The sequence below is a fragment of the Haliotis rubra genome, unplaced genomic scaffold (genome assembly GCF_003918875.1).
Source record: "Haliotis rubra isolate DU_JTF1 unplaced genomic scaffold, ASM391887v1 Scf843, whole genome shotgun sequence".
Lineage (NCBI taxonomy): Eukaryota > Metazoa > Mollusca > Gastropoda > Lepetellida > Haliotidae > Haliotis > Haliotis rubra.
In genome coordinates, this window is record NW_025767572.1 from 235,235 (window position 1) to 257,428 (window position 22,194).

The 22,194-nt window shown below is 41.7% G+C and overlaps 1 protein-coding gene across 1 annotated transcript in view; it reads left to right on the forward strand.

Annotated features, from left to right (window-relative positions):
- Positions 1 to 22,194, forward strand: part of LOC124262532 (histone-lysine N-methyltransferase EZH2-like) — a 101,749-nt gene that overhangs the window by 8,825 nt on the left and 70,730 nt on the right. Inside the window, 3 exon segments of the mRNA XM_046697036.1 lie at positions 966 to 1,194; positions 2,336 to 2,464; positions 21,647 to 21,763. Coding sequence (XP_046552992.1) covers positions 988 to 1,194; positions 2,336 to 2,464; positions 21,647 to 21,763 — 453 coding nt within the window. The 5' untranslated portion in view covers positions 966 to 987.

The window sequence follows — 22,194 nt, forward strand, 5'->3', positions numbered from 1 at the left end:
ATTTTATCATTATTATTTCCTTTGCGTATTCTTACCACCATTATATATACCGGTACTACTGGGGGCAGCCATACGATTATCACACGATTCTACGTGCGCCATAGCCTCTACTGTTTTTTCAAACAGTGAAGACAAATTTGAAAAAATTGTAAGCCCGTAGTCCATAGGGGCACCGCACGGGCACTGCACGGGCACTGCACAGGCACCGCACAGGCACTGCATGGAGGCCGCAACATGATCATGTGGTAAAAGCATGATGTGTTGGAACTAAAGGATCATGGGATATCCGCACAGCTATCGCACAATCACCTCCGTAAGATGTCCATATGATTTCTGTGCAGCCTCCATGCAGGTTTGCCTTGGCCTGTCCCCAAGGAAATTGCAGGATGCCTGTAGACAATGTGAACACAAACATCGTATCCCGCAGTCACTCATGATGACTGAAAAAAATGTATTGAAAATCGTAGACTACTTATGGTACATTGCCCATGGCAAATGTGATCCAGGCCTATGCGCTAGGACTATAACTGCCATTAGCCTGGACCTGACAGAAGACAAACACACATACAAGCACATCACTACGTAAGTGTAATACCCTTGAACACAGCATTAACCTGCCTGAAATATGAAAAAATGTTGTGAAATTTCTACATTTATATCTGATGTAAGTGATGGTCAGAGACTGGCCAGAATTGAAGCTACAGTTTTTGATTGTCCTGCAAGCTGGAAACCAAATACTAGTCAACAAAATATGCGCATGATAACGCTGTAACTATTCTTGATTAGTTTCTACCAAATGAAGAGCAGTGGTATAGGTGAGTGGTCAGTGTTTTTGTATATCAGGCTGAAGACCTGGGTCTTCTTCAGTAAAATAGGTGAAACCCAGTTTTGGTGTTTCCACCGTGATGCTGGTATAATTGATTTGAAACCTCACTCATACACTTTTCCCACTGCTTTGTTTTTAGGTGATTGGTGTCAGCCGAAGTCATGTCAGCCATGACAACGGTTGCCGAGGTAACGTGTACACGCAGTGCCAGCCAGAAACAGCCAGTACCAGAAAAGGAGAGAGAAGTCATTGCAACAGATCACACAGTCTCAGGCAAACAAGAGCCTATTGACTGGAGAAAGAGAGTGAAAGCTGAATATATGCGCTTATGTCACATGAAGCGATTAAAGAGGGCTGATGAAGTGAAGGTTTGTGAGAGTTTTGTCTGTTGTATGATGGTGAACAAAATGAAGTGTTCAAGGACCACTGAAGATGAGCCATACTTTGGGCATGTATGTGTATGCTATTTCAAGTATTGACCACATTTGATACTGTAGGCTTTCAAGTCAGGATACACATGGAAATAGTTCTCAGTACCCCATGCTTGTTAAGAGCCAGTTAAGATGGGAGGCCAGGCTTGTACTCTGTTAATGTGCTTCCTTGCTTGCAGTCAGTGGTTTGCATGGTCCACACTGTTGGGTTCAGGCTTCTGTGATATTGCAAACATTTCCTGAAACAACATTAAAACCTGATCCACACCATTCTGCATAACTTTGTTCAAGCGTATGGAACCATAAGCTACCGAGTGCTATCAAGTACTGGTCCTAGTACAGTAGCTATACCATTGTACTTTGGGCATGGTGGGGGGCATCTGCAGCCAAGTAGTCGATGACAAGAACATCTGATGCCATAATTGTTTACATCGTTTCCTGAATGCTTTTATATGCATGCATTGTCTCAATAAAGCATTCACCTTTTCTGCCCTTTACTGTTGTATGATGGTACCAGTAGCTACACCATTGCATAACTATACAGGAAAAAATGTCCTACATTAAGTTCATAGTTTATTTAGATCATGTTACTTTAGTCTCTAGCATTTGAGTATTGCAAAGTGGTTGTGAAAATACTGTTTGCCTTTGGCTGGTAATGCTATTGTGCTTGATTTCTAACAGTGTCTAGTCAGGCTAGGGAGATACCACTGCTCTCTTTCTAATTTTGATGTAAAAATTTGGTGAACAAGCAATATACAGAAATATTGGTTTTGTTATTTGCTGTTACATGTACTATGTGTTTGTATCCGGGGTAGAATAGGTCTTCAGCAACCCATGCTTGCCACAAAAGGCGATTATGCTTGTCGTAAGAGGCGACTAACGGGATCGGGTGGTCAGGCTCGCTGACTTGTTTGACACATGTCATCGGTTCCCAATTGCGCAGATCGATGCTCATGCTGTTGATCACTTGATTGTCTGGTCCAGACTAGATTATTTACAGACTGCCGCCATATAGCTGGAATATTGCTGAGTGCTGCGTAAAACTAATGTCACTCACTCACTATGTGTTTGTTTTCAGACATCGTTTTCTGCAAACAGAAAGCATATTTCTGATGAAATTGAAAAACAGAATATATGGATGAAACAACAGCCCTTTCAGCCATTACTTGCACCAGAGACCTTCAGCCATGTTCCCGTTACCAGGAGGGTAAGCATTGTAAAGCAGTGCCTTGTAAATGTATTTTGTTACCTCTTCCACTACTCCAATGATGGGTTGTACTTTTTCACCTGATGTACAGATCATTTAGTCTGCAGCTTGAGTACTTGTATGAAGCTGGAGTTAATGTAACATTTTTTTGGCCTTGTAAGCTTGTATTGTAGGCTGATGATAAGGTGTAAATGATGTCTTATCCTCTCGCATCACATTGCAATTTCCTTCTTCATTTTGACTGGAACACAGTACCCAAAATGGGCCTCTTCATCTGGGTGGCTCCTCACTCACTCGCTCACTCACTCACTCACTCTATCTCAGAGGTTGAATCTCAAGTGGAGGAGTGAAAAAAACTGAAAAGAGATTCTCATTTAGATAACATTTTATGGATGGCAGAGGTCCTCTTGTTGAGTGAGTTTAGTTTTACGCCACACTCAGCAATATTCCAGCTATATGGTGGCGGTCTATAAATAATCGAGTCTGGACCAGACAATCCTGTGATCAACAGCATGAGCATCAACCTGCACAATTGGGAACCGATGACATGTGTCAACCAAGCCAGCGAGCCTAACCACTCAATCCCGTTAATCGCCTCTTACGACAAGTATGGGTTTACTGAAGGTTCATTCTAACCCGGACCTTCACAGGTATCCTCATGTTGAAGCCATCTAAACCAAAGAAATGTAACTTTTCAATAAGCCGATTACTGTGTAGTTTGCAGTTATCCCATGAACTATCAGTATGGAAGTCAACTCTTAGCAGAAACACCATAACCCTTAGATGGTTGCTATGACATCTAGCTGGCAGCAGCATTCTCCATTTAATGACCAATGGGGGCTGCTTTGGTTGTTATAATCAGCCACCACATGACCCTCCCAACTGTTGATGTACAAAGCCTTTGTCACTCACACTTTGTTCCAATGACTTCTACACCCTCCACAGCTATCTGGATACACAACACCTAGTTGCATCTTTTGACGTCTGCACCAGTGTTCCACAATATTCCACAGGTACCACTGTGCTCTCCAGATTCAGAGGAGAGATGGCAACCCAACCCCAAACCCCTAACCACTGGATAATGAAGGTCTAAAAGATCTTGTTTACTCACTTTTTTGCATGTTTACCATTAGAATTTGACAACATTTAGTGTATATCTGATACTGTAATTGTAGTTATTTTTGCATGGGATTAATTTTTGCGCTTTTAGCGCAAAACGATTCTGCGCTAATAATCATACCAAGCAAAATATTCATTGTGAAGTCATTACAAATACTCAAGTAGGTACAAAATGCAATTTGTTTATTCTCTCAGATAACAAAGTTAAAACGATTTATAAAGGAATTGCGAAGCGATTCATGGCGTTTTTCATGATTTCTGTGTTTAATTATCGTAAGTACTAGTATACACTCTTCTTTAATTCGTTGTCAGTTGATCTCGCATATGGGACAGGTGTTGTCATGTTGACACAAGTCTAATCCCACCTCTCTCTCTTATTGTTTTAGCAAACACGATTCAATTATGGCGGCTAGCTTTGATCATTGCATGTCTGTCGGTTGTGAAAACTTTGTGACGGATACCATCACTTAGGTGTTTGAAATGCGCGAAAAAACAATTGCGCTAACAGGTCTTTTGTAAACTTTCTGCGGAAATTGCTCCCTGTGAAAACATATATATGATTACAGTATATCATTGTACATAGACCTATTACTGGGTTTGCTTTCTTATTCATCATGTCCATTTTGTTTTTTATGCAGCATACAGAAAAAGAATTCAATCAAAATTTATATTTTACCTTATCCTCACTCATACTTATTGCTTATCTCATCTCATTTTCGGATGGTAGTGGAAACTCCAGTGAATAAAGTTAAAGTTTCAAGCACCACTGCTCCTGTTCTCGGACGATTCTGTGGCTTGCTAAAAGCATGCTGCATGACCTCCGGTTGACCAAATGACTACCTTGTCTTATCATTCTCTTTCCTGTCGCACTGGAATGTAAACAGTTTAACTTTGGATACCATGGGCAAGGATAAACCATCCAAGAAACATGAAGTTTGCGACAAATGTTGGAAGAATGTTTCTGCAGCTGACCCTCACCTGCTGTGTATAGACTTCCCACCTTAAAGATGATGATTTCGCAGCATACCATAGGGTTGGTTCACTGCGAGTTGCAGAAAGAGATAGAAAGAGAGGGGACGAACATGGTCCATCCGCCCACAAGAAATCCCGGTACGACAGACCATTTAAGAAGGCGCATAGACCGTCACATTCGTCTGATAAAGATGACTCTTTGGACACTGTCGGATTCCTCTCTGTCAGAGAAAATATGTTGACTTATTTTTCAGTGTGACCCTACATCAGGTCCTCAAGAGACTAGATCACCGGCTACTACGCGAATATCATGAGAAGATCGGCTGGCATCATGAGAAGATAGGCGATTGTGCTTCCCATCATCGTCATCTTGGATGCGACAGCGTTTCCCAAGCTACGATCTTACCCGGGTCAGGATCGGACTTTCTTCGGTGATTCTTCCGTGATCCGGGATCTCCTCCTTCAACGGCTTTTCCCACACAGTTACAGCTTTGTCATCTATGGGGTCTACCAGTTTGGGCGGCCCTCCAGTTATTAGTGGAATTTTCATCGCTCCTTCTTCTTCGGCAATTCGTCTGCAGTAATGCAGACTTTGGTTTCCATGATTTCTTCTACATCAGCGATTCCCAGAGGTTCGGTGATTACTTCTCACCCGACGCCAGGAATTTACCTTGAGTCCTGTATTTGAGGGTCCCTGGGACTCATGCTTATAATTTTCAGGGGTCCTGGACAACAAAATCGGGGTCCCAGACACTTAAATATTATTATTAGGGCTCCTTTGCCTTTAGGCAGGAGACCTATTGTAATCGTTAATGTTTTTATTATTATTATTTATTTTTCCGCCGTATTTTGTTCCAGCCCTACAAAGAGCACCGCTGGACAGATTCGCTTGAAAAAATTCACCAAGATGCCTACCAAGGTGTAGATATTCCCCATTAAAATCTCTAGGCTGTAGGCCCAATAGCAAAGGCCAGATAATTCAAAATTAATTCAAAAATTTCAAATGCAAATGCAAATATCTCCAAAACTAATGCTCCAATGTTTGCCGAGGTTCTTGAGCAGATGCGCCAATCAAAATGCCTACAATTTAAGCCTCTGGACGGCTCAAAGTCGGCTCAAATACACCGTTTGACGCTATTTGGGATTGAAGTTTTTGGTGATGTTTTAAGCAAAATGCTGACTGCATACCTCCCAAAATGTGCTGCACTAAAACTACAAGGGACTACGGCTTTCAAGCGTTGCATACTTTGTGTCTATGCATGTTTCTACACCGTAGCATCGTCAAATGTGCCTATGTTTATATGATGGCAGCCATATTGGACGCTACTTTTGGGCAAAGTTGTCTTCAAAACTTTCACGGGCTACTTTGCTATTTTGTGCCAAAGCGAAACTTAGCACATACAACACTTTAAACGCTTGTTCTGAAGTTGCCTTTGGTTGTTGAACATTTTCTGTTCTTGGTCCTATGTCAAAAGTCACGTGATGATGCGGCCATATTGGATTGAAGATGTTTATCGGAAATGTGCAGATTTGTAGGGTAGGCATATTTCTAATCCATAACTCTGAATGTATGAACTGCAGAACGCTGTAAATGCGCAGATATACAGTATATACCTCAAATATTAATGCCCATAAGCTATGTTGCGATATCTTGATTAGTTACGGATATCTAGATGTTTGCTTCTGTTGTTTATTTTGTACTAAAATGTATTTTCAAAAAATCGCAGCGTCATAACTATTTCAACTATGCAGCTAGAATCTGGCAGTACGTAGTAACTAAGTGTGTTGAACATTTTTTGTTCTTGGGTGCATGTCAAAATGTGTATTGCTTGGCGTCCATATTGGATTTCGTCAGATTCTGATGATACTACATTATAAACAGCATAGCTGCTCAAGTTCTGCACACAAGGCAGTAAAACTTGGCAGTATGCATCAACATAAGATGCTTAACATTTCGTGTTCTTACATGCATATCAAAAGTTTGATCGTTTGTCGGCCATATGGCATTGAAAATTGCACAAATGCATTATGTGTCCAAAACGGCATAAAACAGCATATAACTCCACCACTATTGTCCCAATCGCTTCCATATTTGGCATGTGACTTGGTCAAGAGATTCTGATTATTTTTGTCTGGTTGTCCCAGAGCGATATCTCTAGCCGTTTGGCCGCCATCTTGGATTGAAGTTTTTCAATTTTCAGGTTGCCATGGGAACAGAAGTTGATATTCAAATGACCTGATTTTTACGGCATCATTAGGCACAGTCAAGGGAATGCTATGTGCAAAATCTCAACTCTGTACGTTCCATAGTTCCGGAAATACTAATTATACAGTATTTTAACGGACAGACATGCGGACAGACGGCGGACATATTTGTCACTAAATCTGACCAGCGCATATGATACATCGGGTCTGGGCAAAGCAGAAACACTAATCCCTTTCACCCTAGAGGTAATAACAACGGCGTCTTAGCTCGCCAAAAAACATGTTTTTGTTTTGTCACGGACCGGTCAAATGACCTTGACCCCCGTGACCTTGGTGACCTTGACCATTAGAAAGCATTTTTGACATACTATCAAGTTCGGGGTCAAAACCCGAAAAACTCAAATATCGCGATTTTAATTAGGGCTCCTTTGCCTTTAGGCAGGAGACCTATTGTAATCGTTAATGTTTTTATTATTATTATTTATTTTTCCGCCGTATTTTGTTCCAGCCCTACAAAGAGCACCGCTGGACAGATTCACTTGAAAAAATTCACCCAGATGCCTACCAAGGTGTAGATATTCCCCATTAAAATCTCTAGGCTGTAGGCCCAATAGCAAAGGCCAGATAATTCAAAATTAATTCAAAAATTTCAAATGCAAATGCAAATATCTCCAAAACTAATGCTCCAATGTTTGCCGAAGTTCTTGAGCAGATGCGTAATCAAAATGCCTACAATTTCGCCTGGACGGCTCAAGTCGCTCAAATACACCGTTTGGACGCTATTTGGGATTGAAGTTTTTGGTGATGTTTTTAAGCAAAATGCTGACTGCATACCTCCCAAAATGTGCTGCACTAAAACTACAAGGGCTACGGCTTTCAAACGTTGCATACTTTGTGTCTATGCATGTTTCTACACCGTAGCATCGTCAAATGTGCCTATGTTTATATGATGGCCGCCATATTGGACGCTACTTTTGGGCAAAAGTTGTCTTCAAAAACTTTCACGGGCTACTTTGCTATTTTGTGCCAAACGAAACTTAGCACATACAACACTTTAAACGCTTGTTCTGAAGTTGCCTTTGGTTGTTGAACATTTTCTGTTCTTGGTCCTATGTCAAAAGTCACTGCAAGCGCTACGGCGTTCAACATTATCCGTGTGAATACAACGTATGGGAGCTAAAAGGAAAAAATACTATTTGAGACGACCCCAAATGAAAGAAAAAGAGTGCCAAACAAACTGACCCTCAACTCCAGGCAGAACACGCCAAACGTCACGCAGAAAAACTTCCAACAACGTACCAGTGATCATAAATAATGCTTACATTCAGAAACCCAAAGTTTGGACAGATTTGATAAAATACGGACTTCTTTTTATCACCGACGGCCCAGGGATACATTGCCGAATGTATCATAAGTTTCATCGACATTTACAGCACGGCAGATTACCCGTGGAAAGCATGCGACAGTCTGAAGGAAAGCGCAACGACGATATCTCCTATAGAGAGACTACTACTGCAAAGCGTGGTCCACGTGCAGATATGGGAGACGATGTAAATTTCAATTGACAATGACGAGAGCTAGCGCTAAACAAAATTAAAATACACTGCAGTAGAGGTGCTATTCCTTCATTGTAATTCAATCTTTTGTAAGGGGTATGTCTTTAGGCAGCTTTTAAAGATTGTCAATGATTGAGCGTTCCGGGTCAGGGTAAAAGTTGTAGCTGTGGTCTAAGGGGGGTAACTCTGGTCTAGCTGAAGTAAGCGCTAGTAAAATCGTTCAACACCGACCAGGCGCCGGCTTTACAATGCCCGAAGAGTAATACGCTTTTGGTAACAATTCGGTGCTGTTTGCATGGATTTTAAAACTTCATAGGTGACCTGTATCGCGGTGTTACGTGTATTTCCAGTATATATACCTGCTCTCGATTCACAAATTCAGTTGCAACAGCCCCAGTGTAACAGTGGAATGGATACTGATACAAAACTACTGAAATACCTTAACTGCTGTGTAATCACAAGTTCACTTGCGTGAGCGTGAGTGTGACTGACTGATTGAGTTTAGTTTTACGCCGCAGTCAGAAATATTCAAGCTATATGGCAGTACTTAATATCACCGACAGCCAAGGCTTATATTACCAAATGTGTCATAGGTTTCTCCCACATTAACTATACAGCAGGTTACCCGTGCGAAACCTGCGACAGTCTGAAGAAAAGCGCGCGGGGACGATTATGGCCGCTTGCAAAGCATGCGACAGTCTGTAGGAAAGCGCGAGGACGATTATGGCCGCTTGCAAAGCGTGCGACAGTCTGTAGGAAAGCGCGAGGACGATTATGTCTGCTCCTTCAAACACGAACTCAAGCTGTTTTTTTTTTATCGACTCCCCACAGACGCAAGCAGGTTGTACACGTTTATTCACCGTGTCAGCATGGATAGTTATGGAAAACTAATAGGTAAGTATGCAGTCACAACATCTACATCTATATTTACATATGAACATGTGCATGGGATGCCTTGGTGACTCTTTGTCGGAGTAATATTCCTCTCATGAAATGTCCTATAAAGAAACTACCACTGCAAAGTGTGGTCCACGTGCAGATATGGGAGACGATGTCAATTTCAATTGACAATGACGAGAGAAGTGTGTTGTGCGAAAGCTATGTAAGAATGCAAATACCGCTTCACGGCAATGACGATTTATCTCCTTTAGACAATGAAAATCTTATAAAATCCGTACAGAATTATATAACTGAAACTAACCGCTTTACGGAATTCAAGTAACAACGTATAAACATAAAATGCACTTGGTATCTTGTTCTTTATTTTCTTTTCTTTATTTTTATTTTGTTTTGTCTATTGTCTAGGGTTAATTAGCTAAGTAACCCAAAGTGGACACATTTTTCTTGACTTTGTTTTTACACGACTTAGGATGTCCACGTCACGAGTATACCCCTACTGGAGTACCTTAGTTGCTGTAAAAGCACATGTTCACTTGTGTCAGCGTGAGAGGAACAGCGTTATGGATATTGATAAACGCTACAGAAATACAGAGCACGAGTGCTTCGTGTCGACATGTCTATTTGGTTGCTGTTGATATTTAGATGGAAATGGTGTCTACCAACAGTGCAGAAAAAAATCTGCACTAAACTCGCCAGGTACCTCTATCAGTAGGCAATGCACCATAATAAAGAGCATGAGAATGTCATTCTTTCGGTAAAATGACACATGAGTTGTGTTGACTGACCGTTAAATGTGAATCAAGACTTGTCAGCTACATGTGACGTACATTTACATTCACATAATGTCAGTCACAGTGAACCTTTCAAATTATTTAGTTCAGGCCACAAAATTTTCTGTTTCTCTGACTGTTTGAACAAAGGGTTCTTCTGTTTTGATATTTATGATACCTAAGTGATATTATTTAATGTACGAAAATAGGTTTTGTGATGAGTTTCTCGAAACTTAATGACCTCCCAGTACTTCCAGTCGAAGAGCATTTGACTAGCAGTGATATGATTCATATTAACTAATACCTCTCTTACATTCATGAGATATGTGAGAGATGCAAAAGGCTCCAAAGAAGTAAAGCCAAGGAGCCCTACATCGCTGCTCGCAGCTATATTTAATACTGTTATTGTATTGTGTATCATGATCAACACAGTAATTGTTACAGTAATTAAATTGCAAATAATACCATAACCCAGCTAGTAGCAAACTCAGTGATAACTTATTGTTACTTGATTGGAATTTTACAAAAGTATTTGGACTTTTCTTCATCCCTGTTGATGTGCTAATAAATTTTGTTGTGTCCATTGTCAATTTTTATGTGTATAGGATGCAGGAATTCGCGTCCTGTAAATCCCTGCGACGCTCGCTACTAGTTCAACACAGCCGATTCTACCGGGACCACACTCGAGATGCACAAGTTCCTCAGAACTTTGACTTTAAGATATGTCTACCCCAGAAGGGAGAGTCGAGCTCGTCAATTCTCCCCATGTACTAGCTTGGATCGCAGATCATCTGCAACTTCCTAAGAGCAAGTCACAGGGGGATATCCTTTCCTCCTTCATCATGAAACCTGGGACTTCTCTTCCATCATCTTTCCTCCGACACTGTGCATCACCCACACGACGGCGTCCCTTGGGAGTCTAAAGTGGATTTAAGACGTGTCCTCCGCTCCAAGGTTCATCTTGGCTGATACCCATGCCCATGGGTTTTGCTCTTGAATCTCTTCTCCCTAGTTTATGACAACAATTATACGCTCTGCAAGCGTGCCAGCTCACCCTTCCTTGTCAAGAACTATTACATCTAGCTACTACTGTTCGGAAGATATTTTCTTCTGTCAGTATGATCCTAACTACCACAGAAGCTGTTGCCATGGTTACAGCACATGCATTCATGCAATGGGGCGCTATGACGGTGATCCTCGACCAATTCCAGATGGTTCTTGATCTACTTGCTCACTTCTTTGCATACATCACGGCTGTTAAAAGATGTGGTCCTCTCAATCTCTCTTCCTGGGAGGATCGCTTCAAGATTGACTTATTTTGGCAACCCTGGTCCGGGTCCTCCCTGATCAATGGTGCTATCAGAGAGGTCACGACTGAAGTTGGGAAAGAAACAGAGTTTTGGGTTTCCATTTAGCTCCTCAAGCTTCAGAAAATCCAAGTTGAGGACCCCTTACGACAGAGAAGAGCGGCTCAATACACCCCTGTGAACCCTGATCTACGTGAGCCCTTTCGGGGCAGGCCATCATTTCAGCAGCGACCAAGGAGAGGTTCCCAGCCTTCCCAAGGCAGCCGTGGTGGACACAAGCCAGACTCAGCTTGCAGGGGTGAACCTGGCAAGCAGCGACTTCCTGACATCATCGTGCGATTGGGACCTTCCGCCCCTAGTCTTCCCGATAGTCGACTCTCCAGAAGGTGGAAGACACCTATGCAAGGAACTGGATCATCTTAGAGGACCCGTTCATGTTGACACTCAGCTTCCCATCATCGGTACACCACCACTGACATCCACCTCACATACTTGCAGTGTCTATTCTAGAACTAAAAATCTCGGAGGGATTTGTCCCCTCATCACGTAAAAAGGAGGGGGGATTTGGAAAAGGTAGGTGGGAATACCACTATTACTGTCCCTCTAAATAATGTACCTGTAACCTCATGTGAATAAAGAATAACAAACAATATGAAGTTTGTTTTTTACCAAGGAGTGTTCTAATTTTTGCTGTAATGATTGAAATGAGTATGAACCACTTATTCCAAAAATTGAACTAGATTCCTTGAAATTCACAGCATTTAAAAATGCTTAGAAATAATTTGAAATTGGTCCACATCCTGTCCACTCAAAGTCAAGTTCATAACTTCTGATTCAGATTGTTACATATTGAAAGAAAATCTTTGAAAGATCCTCATTTGCTTTTTTGGTTTTGAATTCCTCAAGAGTCTTGCTGGCATCAAAGGTTGAAACAGGTGGGCCCTCAATACTTATTATCATCAACTCTCTGAGTGCCTTCTCACTCAGTCTGTTTCTATGTCATGTTTTTATAATATTTTGACTTGAGACCACGTTCACAAATTGCTGTCTGGACTGGCAAAGTTAATCCAATACAGGCAAGCTTCAGTAGGTTTGGGGGTCCTTGTTGTTAAGTATGACTCGTGGTAATAAAACACCGAGGCGAAGTTGCCAGGACATGTACTTTATTCCTCTCGCTTGAGTGAACATCAACACAACCACGCCGGCCGGCACATGGTTCTTCACTGACCTCCCTGACACACCTTGCGCATGCACATGCCTCTCACGCAAAGCTACTCTCCTTTTCTCCAGCCACCCATACGTACACATACGTTAACACACTCCCAATATTCTATTTTTGTTATGAAACTGGAATACATATATACATGCACATTTATAAAAGTTCAACCAAATTATTATTATTTTTGTTTGTTGTTGTTGTCCTAAAGAAAACATTAACAGTCCTGGCAATTATATAGTGACACAGAAAACTATCAACAGTCCTGGCAATGATACAGTGATCAGATGCAATTCATCAGGAAAACTTCAGATGTTAACAAATGTCTGATTGGTTCTTTTTCAGTCACATACATGACATTCTCCCAGATCTGAAGCACTCAAGGAGCTGAGCGGCACTTGCTCCCTTCTTCGTCATACAGTCCGGCAATTGTTGCTTTGTATCCACCCAGTGAACATTGGATATCACATTCTGCTGCAACATTTGCTTGATGCTAGCGATGTCAACCCGTAAACGTTTCTCATTTACAAGTTTTGTTGAATGTATGTTTTCAAACAGTGATTTGTTGTCTGTAAAACAGTCAATAGGGATCGCGTTAGTGTTTCTCCTAAGCAGAACTTCGCTGAGGAGATGTCCAAGGTAGCAGGCAGTATCTAGCCCATCTACCATAGATAATGTCTCGGCTGCCAGCGTACCTCTCACTACCCTGTGTATCTTGTTGGCTTTCCAGGCAAGTGGAGAACTTTGACATCGTTCATCTGTCAGCAGAATGATAAATCCACAAGCACTTGAAACTCCATCATTTAGATTGGCATACAAGGCATCACAGAATAACTTGATTCTCAAATCTAAACTTTCAAACTTTGGAAAATAAAGAGGAAAGTTTTCATATTTTAATTTTCTTAATGTCTTATTAGCCCTGAGAATGTCCATGACTCGAGGATGCTTCATCGCTGTGCTTAGCTCAAGAACATCGAAACAGATATCAGGCCTAGTCTGGTTTCCTACCCAACTTAGCTGTCCGATCAAACTTCTCAGATGACCTACTTCTTCTTTGTTGAGATCATCATCTTTTTGTGCCGAACGACTTGTTGATAAAGGTATCGGCTGTATTCCGCTGATATAGGACCATTGATCAAGGATAATTCCTTTCGTCTGTTTGATTTCCATTCCAATGTATTTAAACATCATTCTCCCCTCCTTTCCAATCTTGAACGAAGATCTAATCTTATCAATGACAATTCTTTCAAATGGGAGTGCTCCGGACCAAATGAAATCATCTACATGCATTAGGAAAAAGACCTAACTTGTCACTATACCAGTAAAATAGAGCTGGGTCTATTGTAGATTGCAAACATCCTGCTTTCAGCAACTCTTCCCTAACACTGAAATACCATTTTCTTGATGCATCATTGAGACCATACACACATTTCCTTAGTTTCCATAATTTTCCATCAGTATCAGCCTCAACAGGTGGCTTGAGGTATACATCACGATCTATGTCATGTCCTTGTAAAAATGCTGCCTTAATATCCAAAGGCTGATGATAGAGACAACAGAATTTTAAGAGTATCTTTACCTGCAGTCGGTGAATCACTTTGTATTTCTGCCGTTTCTTCGAAACCGCGAACAACTAACCTGGCTTTATTTATCAGCTTTCCATCCTGTTGTTTTTCAGTCAACACCCATCTGGCAGACATTTGAGGCTGTCCATCGTCAGTAACCTCTCCATAGACATTAAAGTTTTTCCAGTTGTCTAATTCTGCTTGGTTAGCATCATCAATGCTATTAGAAGAGGCAAGAAAAACATGACTATCACCAGTCTTTTCTTCGACTAAGTCACTGTTATCCTGTGGTGAAGATGGAACTAATTCCCATGATGTTACCCCTGTCTCAAAATTAAGTGATTTGATTTCTTCACTATCACTGTCCTTGATATTAAACCAAGCTTTGTTCCTTCCATGCACCTTTCCCCCTCTACTGATCACGGTAGCGGAAACCCATATGTCACCACCCATAGGTAGGTATCTTATTTCCGTGTGTGGTTTCGGTAAGGCAGACTGAGACACTGTCCTTGAGTGATCAATTGTTTGTGATGTTTTTTCTTGACTGTCATCTTCAAAGAATTGTTCTGCATCTTGTTTTTCTACTATGGTTTCTGTACATCCATTTCCTTCCTCAATGGTACCTGTATTTTCCACTTCAGGGTTAAGAAACTCTTCACCCACTCTGTTAAGTCTGCATGGATGGACTCTAACGTACACACTGCCGTGTCTGACAAACAATATTTTTCCGTCTTGTCCTATCACCTTTCCAGGTCCTCGCCATGTTCCGTTGCGTTGATAATATACAGTTTCTCCTGGTTGGAAGGGAACACCTGATGCCCTCACTTGATGTCTCAAAGCACGTCTTATTCTCTCGGATGATTCAGCCTCAACAAAAGCTTTCCGACTACTGTGTATGCTATTCAGATGTTTGGCAAATATCTCACTCACAGTTTTCCCTTCCTATGCTGGGGGGCGGTCAATGAGTACTGACGGCAAGTTGGGATTGCATCCGAAGACGAGCTGGTAGGGGCTGTATCCATGAACCATTTGAAGGGAGTTCTTTGCATTGGTGGCCCATACAATTGCAGTTTCAAGATCAAGTCTTGGATTGTCAGCTAACGTCTTCTGTACACAATCATCAAGGACGGCATGATTCCTTTCGCAAATTCCATTTTGCCAAGGGCTCTGAGCTGCAGTTGTACAAACTTGAATGTTTAGATTTTCCGCCATGTCTCTCACAATATCATTAGCAAACTCACCACCATTGTCCGTCAAAATTTTTCCCGGAACACCAAAACCCCGTCGATCCACAGACCAAGGATTTTATTCACAATTGTCTCTGGCAATTTGTTGTAGATAACTGTTGCCAAACTAAATCGAGTAGCAAGATCCACCATATGTAGAAAGTATTTCCCAGCTTTCCACTCCTTCAGGTCAAGTGCAACTACTTCATTGAATCTTGTCGCCAATGGCAAGGAAACAACAGGTTTGGTTTTCTTAAATTTCTTGCAGACATCACAGGTAGCAGTTACATCCTCCACGAGATTATTCATGCTTTCTTCATAAGAGCCTGCATCTTGTAGAAGAAGTGTTAATCTGTGGCTTGATGGATGTCCGAACTGTTTGTGGAGCTTGGTTACAATCTTCTTCTTTTCTTGTTCTGACTTTTCTGATACTTTGAAGAAGACCTCCGACACTGCTACTGATGTGGTATTGTCAGTTAGCGAAACACAATAATGTCCTGAAGAGGTACACTGCTATTGTATTTCTTGTCCTAGAATATTTGCCCTATCATTTTCAAGGTCCAGTACAACACGGGCCTCTTTCATGGCTGGTTTTCCAAGTAAAAGGGGAATGTCACTGCTCACAACATCAGTCGTTATCGAACAGTTCTGTCCTGCGATTTTACATGGGAAGGTAACTTTCTTGATTGATTTCAATTTCTCTCCCCCGCCGAATTTGAAAATTGTATCACTTTCACAAACAGTCACTTTCTTGAGTTGATCCTTGTCTAAACTATTTACAAAGTCATCCAACCAAATCTCACCTGCAACTGTTGATGTACAGCCGCTATCCAAAACTGCAGCATTCATGGCTTCACACATCAATACTTTGCATTTCAGTTTGTTTATTGCCTGTATAAAGTACAGCCTCTTCATTAGCCTTCATGTTTTCATAGGAATCTGGACAATCTCTTGCAAAATGGTAAATTGATTCACATATCACACACCTTTGTGGACCATCGTCTCCCATTGGATTAAGAATTCTATGTCCTCTACCCCTTTGTCTAGTATTTTGGGAAGACAAACCCAACTCTGGTGGATAATAAGCTCTCCTCCCACACCGACCATTCCTGTTACGACGTGGTCCATATGCACGACCCCGTGTATGATATGCTGTGGCCTGTGTTTCATCTGTCAAATACACTGGTTCAACTTTAATGATGGGACAAGAAAAATTTGTGTTTGGCATTGTCTGCTTCCCAAAGAATTTTCTTAAAGATAATGACATCTGTTTGAAGAGAGTTGATGATTCATTGTAATCAACACCAGTGAGAACCAATTGTCGATCTTTGTGTTCTAACCCTGACCCGTCAAGCAGACGGAAAGCTAGCACTGATTCTGGAAGTATCATATTAAACTTCTTAGTTTTGTCATAATCTTTTTCAAATTCTGAAACATACGTTTCCATACTCATATTTTGTGTTCTTTTAAATCTATCAAAGTCACCATATACCTCCATACGCTGCCGTGATTTCATCCTTCTTGTAGATTCCATCCATAAACGCAAGAAGTAATTTCGCCCCATCCTTGTCACCAAGTTTCGCCGCTCCCAGTTCATTAAACACTTTGTCCTGAATGTTATCTGTTTCTGGCAGTGAAAGAGCTATTTCCGCACCCTGTTTATCTTCTGCCAAGTCTGTGACTGCTTGCCACACTTTCACTTCTTCCACCCATCGACTGTAAGGCTTGTCGTCGAGAAACGCTGGGGGAATTCTGTAATTTCCAGACGCCATTTTCTTTCGGTAGACACTTCGCTTCGCTATTTCACTGTAATTGCCCTGTCACTGGCCTGGGAACTATCAACCACGCTCTGCTACCATGTTAAGTATGACTCGTGGTAATAAAACACCGAGGCGAAGTTGCCAGGACATGTACTTTATTCCTCTCGCTTGAGTTAACATCAACACAACCACGCCGGCCGGCACATGGTTCTTCACTGACCTCCCTGACACACCTTGCGCATGCACATGCCTCTCACGCAAAATTACTCTCCTTTTCTCCAGCCACCCATACGTACAAATACGTTAACAGTTGTGACAGCCATCAATGAATCTCCATAATTCATGGAATTTGTCTCTTGGATACTTCTGCTGAATCCGGAGGCGTTTGAACAGATCAAATTCTTGTTTAGCTGACCCTGCATTGATGAGGGCGGGCACATCACCCTTAGGGCTACCATATTGAGAGATCAACACATCTAGTTTCCCTTACCATGACTTTGAAGAGTTGTTTCAGGAACAAATGACAAGTCCCTGAATGCCAACACATCAAAAGATGAAATCACTGTAACACTTTCAGGGGGGAATCTTGTGTTAAGATTTTCTATCAGTTTCCCAATAAAGGTTGTCATGGTTGACTTCACAACTATCTCCTGCTGTTTCTTGTATTTCAGTTCGTGCCCATAGAGGTGATTGTCATCTGTCAACAGAGACTGGAACTCTTGTCTGTAATGTCCATCATTTTCTTCCAGGTACTGAAGTTTATCAACTGTACTGGCAACCACTGGCTTCAGTGATGCAACATCCAAACTGTCTTTTTGCAACACCAAATTAAGCTCAGTTTTCATTGGTATTACATCCATAAGGTTCCAGGTCAGTGCAGCAAACTTGAAGTTAGTGATTGGCTTCAAAAGACCTGTAGCTTTTGGATCCCTTGATAGTTCAGTTGATTGAAAATATATAACCAGGCTGTTCCAGGATTTGTAGATAGCTTCCAACACATTATAGAAGCTGAACCATGTTATATCATGCATTTCTCTTACTTTGATATGAGGCTTTATTGAGCAGTTCCTGTAGCCTAGCTAGTCTGCTGCTTCTAACTGATGATCCCTTGAAATAATAGTACAGGTTTGTGAGAGTAGTTTTGTACTGTTGCATAACGTCAATATTGGCAGCAGACTGGCTTGTACATAATGCAAGTCTATGTGCAACGCAATGGATGTTGATAAGAAATGGGGATGATCTTCTAAGCTGTGCTGCTACACCATTTATAGATCCAGTCATAACACTGGCACCATTAGATCCAAAACACAGAATCTGTTTCACATCAACACAATGTCATTGAAAATTGCAAGGAGTTTCTGCTCCCTTTTCACCTAAGTCACAATTTCCCTGTTCTGTCGAGCTAGGGGTGGGGGTGGGGGGTCAGCACTTATGTACACATGTACTAGGGGGGTCAGCAATTTTGTACATGAAAATATGTTTAAACATATGCTTAGAAATTATGGGAAGGGAGGGGGGGTCTTTAACTTTGTACATGCTTCTCCATAAAAATCATCATCATCCCCCCCAAGCCATAAATTATGAACGGTCCCTAAGCATCCTTTAAATCTCCAATTATTTGAGCCATGATTGTATTCGCAATTGCTTCCTGAATGTCTTCAGCAAGAGACCGTGACCTGTATGTGGCATTACCCCCAACAGTAAGATTTTTAACATTGGTGCAGCCTTCCTTCTCCAACAATCCTAACAGAGAACCATACTTTTCAATAGCAATGTTTTCCTTGCAAAGCCAATATACTGTGTCAATAGCAGACTTAACACTAATTCCTCATTGGATACTAAATTAGACACAGAAGCCTCTATTGTGGTTTGCGACTTCGTCATAGCTATTAGGGAAAGCTGGTGGTCACTGGTTTGTGCATGTCTAGATAGTGTGGATGTACGAAAGTTATTGCAGCCATCACCAGTAAAACTATTGCTCATTTTATTTTTGCTACAATAGTCACATAACATCGCACCAAGCTCGTTTTGAGAGAGCCATGGCCATTCTTTCAACCATTTCATCTTTTTAGAGTCGGAGGGATCGGGCTCGGTCTCAGGGTTTTGCTCGCCCTTCGATTCACACGTCCCTGTAACAGACGTATCGGTCTGGGAAGACGTGGTTGTCACTTTCTCAATGGTACTTTGTGCAAAAAAATCCGTTATTTTCATTCTTTTGCGCGACATTATTCATGCCAAATTACCACAAACTGTTGTAAATACAAAAATTCATCTACATTTGTCATCTGCATTACTTCAAGTGATAATATTATTTGATTTCGAAAATGAAACTAAAACGAACTGATTTTCTTAAAAAGATCGAGGAAACTGTGTCTTGAAAGCAATATACAATATGCAATGTGTTTAGAGATTTTAGTCTAAGGTTTTCAATCAGTTATTAATCAAATCATAATTTTATTGAAAAGTTTTATCTATTTTCATACTGAAGTGAATGGGATTTCGTTTCATCAGTTCCGGTAGTGGATTTAACCAAGGGAGGTTACTCTGCCGTGTGTATTCCTGTTGCTATCGATCGAACTAGACTCTGTGGCTGACTCCGATTTAAAAATCATTCTCTGTCAATATAAAGCTTTTTACGTATGGTTTTTGAAAGGTAGGTAAGGATAAAATTACTATGCGCGACAGTTCGCGCTGTGCTGTTTTTATGAGGGGCGATTTGATAAATATCAGCGCAAATCCCGCGTCCTAGAATAGACACTGTACTCGTCAACGCAGATAGAAGTTCTTCACTCCACCATAGGAAGTCAGCTATAGAGTCTCTAGGCCCCTTGCCTGAAACTCCCGGCTTCTACTCCCCGATCTTCCTTGGTCCCCAGAGAGATTCAGACAAACTCTGGTTGATCTTTAACATAAAACGCTTCAACGCCACTGAACTTCAACCACCCCCCCTCACTTCAGGATGATATCTGTCGCTCTTCTCCAGTGAATCATCAGACCAGGGGATTTTATGATCGGTTTTCGACCTCTAGGATGATTATCTACACATTATGATATACCCCAACCATCACAAGTATCTTCGGTTTGTATTCCAAGGCATCCATTACCAGTGGAAAGTCCTCCTGTTTGGCATTTCCCTGGCTCCATGGCTGTTTACCTGTATTATGAAGTCCATCACTCAGTACCTACATCAACAGGGCATTTTCTTCGAGGCCTACATCGACGACTGCATACAAGCCCAGAACGCCGGGATTTTCTTCTTCGGCACCTTCAGTTTGTCACCAAGCTACTTCACCGATTAGGTTTGATTGTCAACCCAAAGAAGTCTGAACTGATCTCAACTTAGAGTCTACAGTTTAAAGGGGCTGTGTCAGACACCAGACTGGGGAAGATGTTTGTGCCCCAAAATCGGTGGTCCAAGATACACTGCCTAACCCCGTTGGTGTTAACGCAACCGAGGACTCTGCATCAATTGCAGGAGGTGATGCTCCTTCTCACATCAGCGCAAGCCTTCACCCTCACAGACCAACTTCAACTTCGGCCATTACAGCAGTTTCCTCGTCCGTTTCTGATAACCGGCGATCTCAGAGCACTGATCACTCTACCCTCATTGCTCTATCATCACCTACGCTGGTGGCTTGATGAGGCGAAGTCTCTTTAATGCCGTGCACTCTAAGTCATCACCTTTATGTAGAGGCTTCACTACGCGGATGGGTAGCTCATCTTCTTGATCATCAGGTGGCAAGGCTATGGTCCCCTGTAGAATAGACATGTCACATTGAGTTTCAAGGTAGTGCTAGTGAATTCAAGACGGTTATTCTGGCTATCACACATTGGGGTCTATGATCAACTAACCTTCTTGTGCGATCGGACAACGCACTGTGGTGTGGTACATCAATTGTCGGGGGTCGACAGGGTCTTCTCACCTGTCAGACTGGACACTCAAGTTCTGATCGACTTTGAGCATCACAGCAAGAGCAGCTCTCACATCTTGGGGGTGAAGAACCATCCATCCTCGACAGAATGGAAACTTGACCCTCAGATCTTCCAGGCAATCTGCCTTCAGATCACCAACCCAGACATAGACCTGTTTGCCACCAGGTTCAACAACAACATCCACTTCTACTGGCTTCAAGATATCCCCATAGTGCCTGAACTTCAGTTTCTGTTGTGCTCCTTCAAGTTGGCCGATCAGACCAAGAAATTGCGGCCTCTAGCTTGGGATTTATCAGTCGTTTTCTGACATCTCATCTCAGATGACTATGAACTGTTAGCGTATCACATTTAAGGCTGGGCTGTGTTTGGGTGAGATGTTTTTTCTGTTCTTGCCTGTGTCCCCCAAGAACAGAAAAACATCTCACCCAAACACAGCCCACCCAGCCTTGGTCGTGCCCACCGGAAGCATGTGACCAGCTGGTGACATTCGGAAATGACAAGAGATAAACAAGAAGCAATTGACATTTGGAAATGAGAAGAGCTAAGCAATAAGTCAGGATGAGTATAAATGATATTTTTATCCCCTACTGTACATGTTTAATGATGAACTGGTCATGTTAAATCAGTTAGTGTATATAACTGCTGTGTTTCAGTGCGAAGTAATCAGTGGTGTCAACTTTCCTCCCCAAACATGTTCACTGCGGATGATGAAAGACCTAAAGCCAATTCCTTGCATGTACTGTTGGGCTCCTCTTCAACAAAATTTTATGGTGAGTTAACTCAATGTGCTGGGATAAGATGATATTAAGTTGTCAGCAGAATAGCAGAATTTCTTCCAAACTGTTTTGACTCATCTGACCAAAGGTAAAGTTGGTTAAGTTTGGCAGAAAAAGGGACCAAATCTCTTGACTTCATGGGTCTCTTGCACACTGAACTGCGAAATGATTCACTATCAGGACCAAGAAAAAATCTACAACAAATACTTGGTTGGTGGTCTCGGCATATACTGAATCTACTGGATCGATATCTATTTCCTATTCAGGTTTCTGATTCTATGTAACAGCAACACAACCACATCACAGAGGGGAAAATCATCTATTATTTCTTGCATAACAGCCTTGGGTAAAGATATAATCACGGCAACAGTGCTTTGATGGTTTAAGACTGTGTTCTCAATGTTACTTTGGTTTTTGTGCGATAT